This window comes from Pteronotus mesoamericanus, unplaced genomic scaffold (genome assembly GCF_021234165.1).
Source record: "Pteronotus mesoamericanus isolate MK-2021 breed Mesoamerican mustached bat unplaced genomic scaffold, CSHL_Meso_final contig_221, whole genome shotgun sequence".
Taxonomy (NCBI): Eukaryota; Metazoa; Chordata; class Mammalia; order Chiroptera; family Mormoopidae; genus Pteronotus; species Pteronotus mesoamericanus.
The window spans coordinates 13,520,302-13,533,196 of record NW_026555092.1 but is presented as its reverse complement, the minus strand read 5'-3'; the positions used below and the strand labels follow the sequence as shown (position 1 = coordinate 13,533,196).

The following is a 12,895-nucleotide window of genomic DNA, read 5'->3' as shown; positions in this document are numbered from 1 at the left end:
CAACGGAGAGGGGGGGGAGCTAGGAGAAGGGAGAACCCAATTCTAAGGGTGGAGAGAGACGGTGAGAAGGCCTTTCTTTCGGGCAGCTAAGAGCATTCCGAGTTAAGAGATTGTGTGCAGAAGCATGGGGGCAGGAGAGAATGTAGCGTGGCTGGGGCTAGACAAGTCAGCGTGACCAGAGCAGAGGGCATCTGCGGGTGGGAGGGGTGATGGAGCTGGTGGGGTGGGGAAAATCATGAGGGGTCTTGAATGTTGAGATAAAGGGCTTAGACTTTATGCTTTGGACCATTGGGGAACATTTGAAGGAGGGATCTAACATGTTCAGATTTGTATTTTCAAAAGCTCACTCAAGTGGTGATCAAGAAGAAAGGACTAGAGAAGGAAGAATTAGAGGCCAGAAGCTGAGGAAGGAGAACAATGCAATGGTTCAGGAGGGAGAGCACAAGGTCTGAACTGAGGTAGTAGCAGAGGTCATTGAGAGATGAGGATGGTTATGGTAATGAGATAGCATCCACACCCCTTTGTAACCATGTGGCACAGGAGGAGAAAGGGGTCCTCTTTGATTCCTGTGCTTCTGGGGAACTGAATGGACAGAGAGGGCCATACACTGGGGTGGAGAACACAGGACATGGATGAACATATTGAATTTATTGTGTCCATGGTGCATTCAAGTAGAGGCAGCTAGAAAGGAGCTCAGCAACAGAGAGATAGGTGCTATTTGAAACTGTGGTTGTGGTTGGGACAGACCAAGGAGAATGCGTGGGGTAAGAAGCAAGAGGGCCAATAATAAAGTCTCACAGAACAGCGATATTGAAAGGGAAGCAGAAGAAATGGAGCCCTTAAGAAAGGCAGTGGTCAGAGGTTGGAGACTGTGAATTCCTGGCTGCCAAGGGAGATGGAAGTGTCTGGGAGGGAAAGGCCTATAGCGTTGGGGAGCAGTCAAGCGAGGCAAGGATTGGACAGCGTCTTCTTGGTGACAGCAGTCTCCGCTGAGCGATGGAGAGACCAGTTGTGGCAGGTTGAAGGATGAAGGAAGCTGAGGAGCTAAAGTCAGAATGTGAACAACTCTCCAGAAGGCTGGATCTGAAAGGGGAGAAGAGGGGGTCGTATCTTGAGGACATGTGTGGGTTGACGGTGGATGTTTACTGTAGATGGGAGAGCCTTGATCATACGATGAAGGAGCCAGTGAGGTGCCAAGGAGGGTGTGGTGGGAGCCGCCTGCCTCAGGGGGAAGAAGTATTTTATTACTGATGTGGGTTAGAATTGCTGACACATATTGCTAATAAAAGCAGACCATGCTTCACTCAGTTTTATTGTTTTTAGGCACTTTGTAGGCAGTGCCTTGCTGCCTGCACCCTCAATGGACGACTTTTACTGCTCCACTCGCACGTTCTGCCGTGGGAAGAGCCAGGAGAGAAGGAGCTGTGTGTGAGTGTGGAGATTAGGTGGCTGGTGGAATGCAGTCTGCGAAGGTGGGGCCTGGAGTGAAGGATCCACCAGTCTTGGAAGGAAGGAAGGAAGGAACGAGAGAGAAGATGGGGTAGATGGAGGTGTTTGTGGATTTGATGGCCAGGCCTTGAGGGAATTACCAACTGATGGCGTCTTGTCTTCCTAGAAGGTGGAAGGAGGGCATTTGTATCAGTGGATCATAGGATCTCGGTCTGTTTTATTCACTGTTGTACCTCCAGAGCCTAGAACAGCTCCTGGCTCATGGTAGATGCCTAAAAAATATATTGAATGAATGGCTCAGGGCTGGAGGGGGAGGGGGAGGTCCATGCTTTGGGCAGTCGCACAGACAAACGCACACTCAACACACTCAGAAACCCTGTCCCACCCTGGAGCTGTGCTGGGTTCCGTCACCCTAGGCTGAGACCAAAGGCCACTTGTAATGGCATCAGCCCTACCTTGGGGAGTAGGGAGCTAAGCAATCGGCCAGGGAAATCTTCACAGGCAGGTATTATTTTGAACTTGGGTTTGGAAAAGCTTAGGAGTTTGCCAGGAGAGAAAGAGTGTAAGACATTTTAGGACAAGTCCCAGAGGTGAGAAGGGAAGAGTTCGGTGTGGCATGGGTGGGCTGATGGCAGTGCGGAGCTATAGGAGGGTTTCAAAGCCTTTCAAGTGCCTTCTGTGGCCAAGTGCCTGTCCCTCTTTAAAGACAGGTAGATATGGAAGCACAGCAAAGACGTTCCCTCTCCTTTTTGTTTCTCCTCAGTGGTCTCGATTCTTCTTTCCCCTCCCCCAGTCACTAGGAAATTATTGAAAGACTTGGGAAGAAGATCAGGATGTATGACCTGTGTCTTCAGATCTCTATAAAATGCCTTGGAGCAGATGTCCTTTAAGGCTCCACGGGACACACTGAGACCCTGTGAGGGGGTGGCACGAGGGGGATTACAGATAGGGAGGCTGATGGGGGCCCTATATCAGGCAGCACTTTCTCACTGCCGTTGTCGCTCAGCAGAGGCAGCCTCAGGAGAGGGCGGCTCCCACTAAGACAGTTGTGTAGGATTCGGCCAGTGGAACTAGACGGCCTCTGAAATTCTGACTCTGACCTTGAGGAAGGGAGGGAGGGACTGGCAGTCAGGAGTCCCTTCCCGAGTCTGCCCTGAACGCAAACCTCTTCTAAACAAAGCCTCTCCAACAGAGAACCAGTGCTGTCTGTGACATGCACACTCGCCTCTGGGACACCTGCCCACGCACATGCAGAGAAAGGGAGCTTCCGGCGTTCCTTTCCCTACAGCCGTGAGACCCTGCACACAGATTGCCTCTCTCACTTCACAACGGAGATGTGCAGGCCATGGCTGTTTTTATTTGACTGAGGATTCCTTGAGGCCAGAGAGGCAAAGGAAGTGCCAGAGCTAACACTGGAACCCGGGACTTCTGAGTCCCAGCTGGGGCCAGCGCTGCTCACCAGACCACAGACCGCAGAGTCAGGGGGTCCCATGCTTTGCTCTGAAGCAGAGACTTCCAAAGGCTCCTGGGCTGCTGAAGCCCTGAGCCAGTGCTGGGTCGCCCTGGGTTCTAGGCAAGACGGACCCTCCCAAGACTAAGCCTTCCAGATGACAGAAACCTTCAGCTCTTCCCCCTTCTCCCAGGCAAGCTGAAAGTTCTACCCAGGGGCTAGTCTCTATCCCTTCCTCTGTACTATGTCTTCTTGAGGCTGGAGAGCAGCCAGCCTTCTGGAACCAGCTAAATTACAGAGAGACCCGAGAAATCCTGGTGGAACCAAGGAATAAGGTGAGAACCACCCAGGCTCTGGGAGGAAGTTGCTGGGAGCCACTGGCTCCTTCCCTGGCCCACCTGGTGGAACTTTCTTAAAGTGGGTGTGTAGCAGTTTTCACTTCAGGTTTGTGATGGAGGAACAGTAATTACTAGCATTACTGTGTAAATGTTGTCTCTACTTGGCTAAGCAGTTTACACGTTTTATCTCAGTTAATCCTCCAACAACCTTCTTGAGGTATTCTACACAAGGCTCAGAGAGGTCAACCGACTTGTCTGAGGCCGCACAGCAAATAACTGGTGCAACTTAGCTGCAAATCTAGGTTGTTTAGTCATAAAAGCCTGTGCTCTAACAAGTCTGTGTTCTGGCTGAGGGGAGAGAAGCAAAGTAACTGAGGAGGTGCCAAGTCTAGAATCAGGGAAACTTCGCTGTCCCTCCCTCTTCTCCATTCCCCTGCCCTCCACCTGGCTGGACCCGCTTTCAAACTGGAGCCAAGTGTGTGATTTGAGGATTTAGGAAGTATTAATCCCAAAGAGTGGTGGGAGGATGAGCTTTGACAACGTGTGTGTCAGAGTGTCCGTGTGTCTGGGAGTATGTGGGTGTCGGTGTGTCCCTTGGTAAGGGTGGAGGCACCTCTCTTATGTTTTCACATCGCAACTGCAAAGTGTGGCTCATTTTCTGCCTGCGGGCACTGTGGCTCTGGAACCAGTCTGCTGGGGTTGGAATCCCACCGTGTACTAAGTGTGGGATACTGGGCAAGTTACTTAACCGCTCTGAGCCATAATGCCCTCATTTTTAAAATGGGGAGAAAGCACAGACCTCACAGGTCGTTGTGAGGATTAAAAGGACTTCCAGAAGGAAAACACTCCAGTGTTCTAACTCACATTAAGCTCTTACTAAGGAAAGGTTAAGTAGTGTGGGGTTGTTCAGTCGGGAGCTTCCACCCCATAGGGCAGTGCTGGAGTAGCTGAGACCCCCCGCTTTCCCCACCACAATTAGAAGAGATAACCCTCACCCTAAGGAGGGCAGGCAGGACAGTGGGGGAGAAAGAAGCCGTGGAGGAGCCCCCTCTTTCTCACACGGCCCCTTCTCGCAGCCTGTCCCCCAGGGTTTTACAAGGTGTCCCCGCGGCGGCCCCTCTGCTCCCCTTGCCCGGAGCACAGCCGGGCCCTGGAAAACGCCTCCACGTTCTGCGCGTGCCTGGACAGCTACGCGCGCTCGCCCACCGACCCGCCCTGGGCCTCCTGCACCCGTGAGTCCCCGTCCGCACTGCATTAGGGAGGGCGGGGAGGGGCGGTCCAGAAAGTCGGGCCAAAGGGCTGGTGAGGGCGGGGGCTCCGCACTGGGGAGGGGAAAGGCAGGCTCGACGGCTGGAGGGAGGGGAGCCTGGGTGGGCGGGGGGCAGGGCTTTGGGTTGGAAAAACAGGGAGAATCCCCACAGAGGGATGAGGCTGGGCTTCCAGGCCGGTCACCGAGTGGACGGCCCCCATCCGCCCCGACCCCGCCTCACCCTCCGGCTGGGAGGTGGGCTCACACCGCTCACACTTTGCTCTGGGTCCCCATTCTCCCATCCTCGTCCCCTCACTAACCTCCGCCCACCCCCTCATTGGCGGCGCCCCACTCCCACATCCCACTCCCGACGCCCCCGTCTCTGGCCCCTCTGTGACCCCTGCCCCGTGCCGCCCCCTCGCGCGCCCGCCCGCCCAGCTTCGCCCCACCCTGACGGCGCGCGCACCCTGTGCCGCCCCAGGGCCGCCGTCCGCGCCGCGGGACCTGCAGTACAGCCTGAGCCGCTCGCCGCTGGCGCTCAGGCTGCGCTGGTTGCCGCCGGCCGACTCGGGCGGCCGCTCCGACGTGACCTACTCGCTGCTGTGCCTGCGCTGCGGCCGCGAGGGCCCAGAGGGCGCCTGCGAGCCCTGCGAGCCACGCGTGGCCTTCGTGCCGCGCCAGGCCGGACTCCGCGAGCGCGCCGCCACGCTGCTCCACCTGCGGCCCGGGGCGCGCTACACCGTGCGCGTGGCGGCGCTCAACGGCGTCTCCGGCCCGGCGGCCGCCGCAGGAGCCACCTACGCGCAGGTCACGGTCTCCACCGGGCCCGGGGGTAAGGCTGCCCGCGTGCCGGGACCTCTGTGCGCGCCGGTCCCCTTCCACACCCTGCGCCCTCCCGAGGCCGCCTCCCGTCCTCCCCAGGATCTTCCCCACGGCCCGCAGCCACCTCAGAGAAGCCACAATCGATGCCAACGCCGCCGCAAACAAGCGCCCACCGTCTCTCCAGGAGACGAAGTGACCCCCCCAAATCCCTAATTCTCGGTAATCCCCACCGAGGATCAAACCCCTTCTGGAAGACCAGGGGGAGGGAATGAGGTTGCCGCGGACTCCTTGCCGCTGGCCGAAGAGGATGGGGTCTTTAAAGAGAGTCGGTGGAGGCCCTGGCCGGGTTTCCCAATTGGTTGTAGCGCCATCCCGCTGCACCACGGTAGCGCAGTCCGCCCAGGGTAGGCCAGGGCGCCTGGGACGAGCAACGAGTGAATGCCTGCGTAAGTGGAACAACACATCAAGGTTTCTCTCTCTCGAATCAATATATAAAATAAAATTTTAAGAAAGAGGCGCTCTCTCTAAAATCAATATATAAAATAAAATAAAAGGAGAGAGTGGGTGGGAGCTGGTGGGCACATCCTGTCTCCTGACTGCGCAGGAAGTCTTTGCCCTACACCCAACTCTGCCGTTCTCTGGCCTCTGCCTTTCCAGGGAGAAAAGAGGTGGAATGTTCCTCTGTCTTTAGTCCTCCCTATATGAAAAAAAATAAATCAGTAGGAAGCAGAATCATACTTCCTTTTCTGTCATAGAGGGATCCTCCATCAGTCAGCCTACCCCAGGCTTTTGCCACATTGGTCAACCTCTTTCCTGGTCCTGGAAAAGAGCAAGGAAGCACGTAGGGTCCGGTTGCAGGAGTGGTAGAATCCGCTGGTCAATACCTAGCAGTCACATGTCTGAGCCTGGAACGGAGATGAATAAATAAAGACCTACCACCCTTTTACACTACACTTTCCTCATTCTTGAAATTACTTTTGATTTGTCTCTTATTCAGCTGGGGCTCACCTTCATGTATCCTTTGCAAGAAGGATAAGTGGTATGGTTTCTGTCTTTTCATATCTGAGAAGATATAATTGGTTTGTCACTCAGCTTCCCTCTCGCTGGTAGCTGTAACTGAAGAAAGTCCGAGGCCTGGGTAATTTTCATTCTTTTGTAAGTAACTTGGAGATACAGAGATATTTATCTTGGAGAGACATATATATATATATATATATCGATATATATATATACATATACATACATACACACAAAGACACACAGATGTGTGTATAATTATTAACTTACTCATGAAAGTAAAATTTAACCAGTATCACTCTCTTTTCATTGACTTTGGCTGGAATATGGTAAAACTTTTGATCACACCTTTTTTTTCTTTTTTATTCCTGGAAAAAATATTTTAGTTATTGCTTTGACCAGAACTTCTGGTAGCTCTAGTATCTCTCTTGAGAATCTCTCTAAGCCTTAGGTTGTACATCCATTTTCTGATTATCAAATCTTGTCACTTCCTTTATCATTTTTAGCTCTTAATCCCTTTCCTCTGCCTTTCGGGAGAGATTGCCCAATTTGTCTGGTTTTCTGGAACAACAGTTTTGGTTTTTTACAATCTCTGTTGTGATTTAACTTTTTCTATTGCATTTACATTAAAAAATTCAGTATGGGAAAAAAGCACCCATAATTCCATTACCCAGAGATTAAAAAAGCTGTTAATATCTTGGAGTATATCCTTCCACATTTTTTTTGTGTCTATCTCTGTACCTAGAACTATCTGCTAAAAAGTCCCTTTTGTATAATACTATATACAATATTTTATATGGTATTTCATATTAGCAGTCCCATTGTTTTGATAGAGGTGAATTTAGAAATAGGGAAATACTCTTTATTTTTACTTATTAATAAAAATACTAAACATCCACTGGTTGAGTGCTGCTCTATGTTTGATACTGTGCAATATCATTTTCTATATTAACTCATTAAAAGGACTGATCATCATTTTTCAAACAATGAAACTGAGGTCTGAGAGGCCACGTGAATTGTCTGAGGTCAATCAGCTAGTAAGTTGACACCCATCTTTGCATTCAGGGCTGTCTCCCACCAAAGCCCCTTGGCTCTATAATGCTTCCACGTTTTAGTGAATTTTTTAAAAAATCAGGAATGGATGTTAATTATATAAAATGCCTCTTAAGCATCTTTCAAGATGACCGCATGTTTTCCCCTCCTTTGATCTATTGGTATGATGAATTCTATTAATGGATTTTTCAATGTGAACTCTCTTTACATTCTTAGATGATACCCTACTGGATATAATTGCATTATTCTTTTAATATTTTGCTGAATTTGTTTGAATTTTAATATTTTTGTCCATCTACATCCATAAGAGAGATTTTTGTAGTGTTTTTTTATTGTGTTTTTTGTCAGGTTTTGGCAGTATGGTAATTCTGGCCTTGGAAAAAGCATCAGAAATAAGCTCTTCTTTTTTCTCCTCTGAACAATTTAAGTAACACAATTATACATTCTTTGAAGGCTTGCAAAACTACTTGGGTAACTCTCTGGGAGCTGTACCATTTTGGGAGGGGAAAGTTTGCTGTAAGTGTCAATCTTTAAAGTATCCCACTATTTAGCTCAGGCTGGTGTGGTTCAGCAGATTGAGCATGAGCCTGTGAACCAAAGGGACACCGATTTGATTCCCAGTCAGGGCACACACCTGGGTTGCGGGCCAGGTCCCCAGTCGGGGTGCGTGAGAGGCAACCACACATTGATGTTTCTCTCCCTCTCTTTCTCCCTCCCTTCACCTCTCTAAAAAATAAATAAAATTTTAAAAAAGTACCCCAATATTTAAAACCCACCTAGCAGCACACATAGTTATTACAATATTATTGACTATATTCCCTGTGCTGTATTTTATGTCCTTATCACTATTTTGTTATTATCAATTTGTACTTCTTAATCCCTTCACCTTCTTCACCAGCCCCTCTGGCAACCACCAGTTTGTTCTCTGTATCTATGAATCTGTTCTTGTTTTATTTGTTTGTTTTGTTCTTTAGATTCTACATATGAATGAAATTATATGGTATTTGTCTTTCTTTGTCTGACTTATTTCACTTAGCATAATACTATCTAGGTCCATCCATTTTGTTGCAAATGGTAAGATTTCATCTTTTTTTATGGCCTAGTAATGCTGTGTGTGTGACCTAGTAATATCCTAGTAATGCTGCGTGCATGTACCGCAGCATTTTTATCCACTCGTCTATTGATGGGGACTCGGGTTGCTTGTATATCTTGGCTGTTGTAAATAATGCTGCAGTGAATACGGGGGTGCATACCTTTTTTCAAATAAGTGCTTTTGATTTCTTTGTATATATATCCAGAAGTGGAATTTGCTGGATCATAAGGCCGTTCTATTTTTAATTTTTTGAGGAACCTCCATACTGTTTCCCATAGTGGCTGCACCAGTCTGCATTCCCACTAACAGTGCACTCGCACTCTTGTTGTTTGTTGATTTATTGATGGTAGCCATTCTCACAGGTGTGAGGTGATATGTCATTATGGATTTTATTTGCATTTCTGTGATGATTAGTGATGTGTAGCATGTTTGCATATGTCTATAGGCCATCTGTAGGTCCTCTGTCCTCTGGAGAAGTTCAGGTCCTCTGCCCATTTTTCAATTGGATTGTTTGTTTTTTTTGATATTGAATAGTGTGAGTTCTTTATAAATTTTGCTGTGGCTATTCAGGATCTTTGTGGTGCCATATAAATGCTTGGATTATTAAATTTTTGTGAAAAATACCATTTTGGGTATTTTGATAGGAATTGAGTTGCATCTGTGGATTGCTTTGGGGAGTATGGACATTTTAATGATGTCAGCTCTTCCTGTCCATGAGCATGGCATATGCTTCCATTTATTTCTATCTTCTTTAATTTATTTCTTTACTGTTTTATAATTTCTCAAGTCTAGGTCTTTTACCTCCTTGGTTAAATTTATTCCTAGATTTTTTTTTTGTGCAATTGTAAATGGGATTGTTTTCTTTGTTTCTCTTTCTGATAGTTCATTATTGGTGTATAAGGATGCAACTAATTTCTGAATATTTATTTTGTATCCTGCCACTTTACTGAACTCATTGAACAGTTCTCGCAGTTTTTTGGTGAAAAACATATGTAGTATTTTTGTTATGTAGTGTCCCCCTCTCCCCTCCCCTTTCTTTTTTCTTTTTTGTTGAATTTATTGGGGTGACATTGGTTAATAAAATTCTACAGGTTTCAGGTGTACAATTCTGTAATACCTCGTCTGTATATTGTATTGTTTGTTCACTGCCCTGAGTCAAGTTTCCTTCCATCATCATTAATCCCCCCTTTACTCTCCTTTACCTCCCCCTAATCTCCTTTATATATATTTCAAGTCTATTTTCTTTTTATAGTCTACTTGTTCCAAAGATTGAGAGGTTTAAGTTTCCCATTCTGCTTCTGATTTTGTTAAAATTCCTTACACTTGTAATGAATTTTTAAAAAAATATTTCAATTTTGCTGATGCACTTTTAGTTTCCCCACAAACCTTTCTCATTATCTCCACTTTTAACTCATCTCATCTTCTTTCTTTTCTTCCCCACCCATTTTCTTTTCATGCCTTCTGCTCCTATTTTGTGGAAACTGTTTTCTTTCACCTTCTTGAAGATGCCAGACAGTCTCCTTACTCGTTCCTCTGTCATACTAAATCACACTTAAAGGTCTGCCCCTCCTGAATCTTCCGAATAATTCTGTTCGCTTCTTCAGAAATATTTTTCATATGCCCAGTGTTTTAGTGTTTGCTGTTTACTTGTTCTTGAACAATGAAATAGCTGGTGTTTGGGGGGAAAGAACAAGATGTGTGAGTTGTCTTTTGGATCAGTTGTAAGGCTTTCAGTTGCAAGTGACAGTAAGTCTCAATCCAACAGATATTTGATTTAAATGATTTCTTAGTTTACCTAAGAGAGTCGAGTTAGAGCGTGGTTAGCTCAGCAGCTCAACAGTGTCCTCACGGTCCCCAGTTCTTTCCATCTGTCCACTCTGCCATCCTTTTCACACAGGCTGGCCCCTTCGTGGCGGTAAGTTGGCTGCAGACCTCACATCCTTACCGTCTGGAGCAGGAAATGAACTGTGTCTTCCTTGTAGGTATCTTTTTCAGAGCAAGAAACCTTTTCCAGAATCCCTCTCCTCCTAGCTGACTTCTTTTGTTGGCCAGAATTGAATTGCAAGTCCAACCCTAACTCAGTCATTGTCAAAGGGAATGAGTGCCCCCAGATGTCTTAGAACAATCAGAATTAACCTGCGTCATCTGGGGGGAGACACTAACTAGATCCTGAATCAAAAATTGCACTCAGCCGTCAGGGGAGAGGGACACCCCTGTTGCGTGGGTTTCCAGTGGTGTCTGCTGCACTCTTGGCCCCACGTGGGTGCTGGGTGAATCTCATCGCAAATCTGCGGTGGGAGAGCAGGTGCTTGGGTTCCGTTTTTAGTTCTGTTCTCAGGATTTATCAGGCTTTCAGCTAATGTATCTCCGTGGGGCTGAAATGGAACCTTCTCTTACCTCTATGTCCCGGCCATCTGATGCTTTCAACAAATGTAGTTTTTAAAAATGACATTCCTAGCCTCTTCCTACCTGTGCCGTCCATCTGTACCTATAAGGGACTGTACCACCTCCTAGGATACTTCATCGCTCTGCCCCCTTTGCATCCCATCTTTTCTGGGAGCTGCCGTCTCTGAGTGGATTTCGGCTGAGAGGCACTCCATGGGGACAAGGACGAGCACTTTCCCTCAAAAGCAGCTATGCAGTGGAGTGATGGTTGTGCATTGTCCAGTTGACAAAGACCTTGCTATTTTTTAAGGGTCAGACAGAGGAAGGATACAGGAACTTTCAAATTATTTTTAGGCTGGGAGGCAATGTCACTCTGTGGGCAGCTTAGCCTGGGGTTCACTACAATCGCGTCCCACTGGCTTTATCACAGGTAGAGAGATGCCTCTCTCCTCCCCCTGCCCCTCCCCCATCTGGCAGTCAGCTGTCAAGACTAGTTTGCGGTGTTCTAGGTTTTCGACTCTTTTTTTCATCTCTGTTTTAACTGAAATTCGACAAAAACCAGAGCTGGAGCTCCTACTTGGGTACCATTTAAAAGCCATGTTAACACATGTTTCAAAGAGCAAGCTCCATGTGTTCTGTCTCCGCTTTCCGGGCCCCTCACCCCCTGACATCAACTTCCCTTTAACCCCCTGAAGTCACTAGGAACCTCCATATTAAAGCCAGAGGGCACTTGGGATCATCATCTTACCCCCGTCTCTTCTTAGCATGTGACACTGATGGCCACTAGCCCCTCTTGTTGGCAGCCTTTCAAGTAGTCGCTCTGTGTCAGTATTGTGCTTACTTTCCTCATATGCCTTACTTCATAAAATTCTGACAGCAGGCCTGTGACCTGTCACCATTGTGTCCATTCTGTGCATGAGGAAACCGAGGCTCTTGCTCACGGACCCATAGCTAGTTACTGGAAGTGTCGGGAGAGAAGCTTCTTAAATATTCCCCTTCTGGGGGCTTCTGTGACCTCCATGGCTCTTGGTTTTCCTCCGACCTCTTTGGCTCCTCCTTTTCAATGCCCTCTTCCTTCGCCTGCCTCTGAAGTGTTGTTTCTTGGGCTTATTTCCTAAAAGCTTTTCTTTGTCTCTTTCTGGGCAGTTTCATCCAATCACTTTCCGATGGCTCTTGGGTCTCTACCTTCCTCTCAGACACCTTTTGTGAGCCCTGGAACCGCTTACCCAGCTGCGTCTCTGGCGTCCTCTCTCAGAAACCCCTGGGCTCAACACACTGAAGAAAAGTCCTGATCTTTCCCCAGTAGCCTGGTGTGGTCCCTGACTTAGTTCAGGCATGAGTACCTGCTTTTTTTTTAATGTTCTCCATCAACATTAAGTTTATTCCTGAGTATTTTATTCTTTTTAATGTTATTGTAAATTAAGCATTTTTTCTTAATATCCTTTTCAGGCTATTCATTGTTGGTATATAGAAATGCAGTTGTTGTTGTTTTTAATTAATTAATTAATTTTTAGAGAGGGAAAGGGAGGGAGAAAAAAGGTGAAACACTTCAGGGTGTGGTTGCGTTTCGCGCTCCCCCTGCTGGGGACCTGGCCTGCAACTCAGGGATGTGCCCTACACGAAATGCCATTGACTTTTGTGTGTTGATTTTGTATTCTGCAGCTTTGCTGTATTTGTTTATTAGTTCTAATAGTTTTTTTTTTTTGTAGAGTCTTTCGGGTTTTCTATATATAAGATCACGTCGCCTGTAGAGTGAGATTATTTTCCTTCTTCCATTCCAGTCTGGATTTCTTTTATTCCTTTTTCTTGCCTAATTGCTCTGGCCAGGACTATCAATACTACATTGAATCAAAGTGGCAAGAGTAGACATCCTTATCTTGTTCTTGATCTTAGAGGGAAAGCTTTCAGTCTTTCACTGTTGAGTAAGATGTTGGCTGTGGTCTTTTCAGATGTGGCTTTTATTATGTTGGGGTAGCTTTTCTTTATTTCTAGTATGTTGAGTATATTACCTCTTGACCAGATCATTTGGATAATTAAGG

General features: G+C 47.3%; 1 protein-coding gene across 1 annotated transcript in view; it reads left to right on the top strand.

Annotated features, from left to right (window-relative positions):
- Window positions 1-12,895, top strand: part of EPHA10 (EPH receptor A10) — a 31,270-nt gene that overhangs the window by 5,444 nt on the left and 12,931 nt on the right. Inside the window, exons 4-5 of the mRNA XM_054571570.1 lie at window positions 4,314-4,469; window positions 4,968-5,318. Coding sequence (XP_054427545.1) covers window positions 4,314-4,469; window positions 4,968-5,318 — 507 coding nt within the window. The remainder of the gene's footprint in view (window positions 1-4,313; window positions 4,470-4,967; window positions 5,319-12,895) is intronic.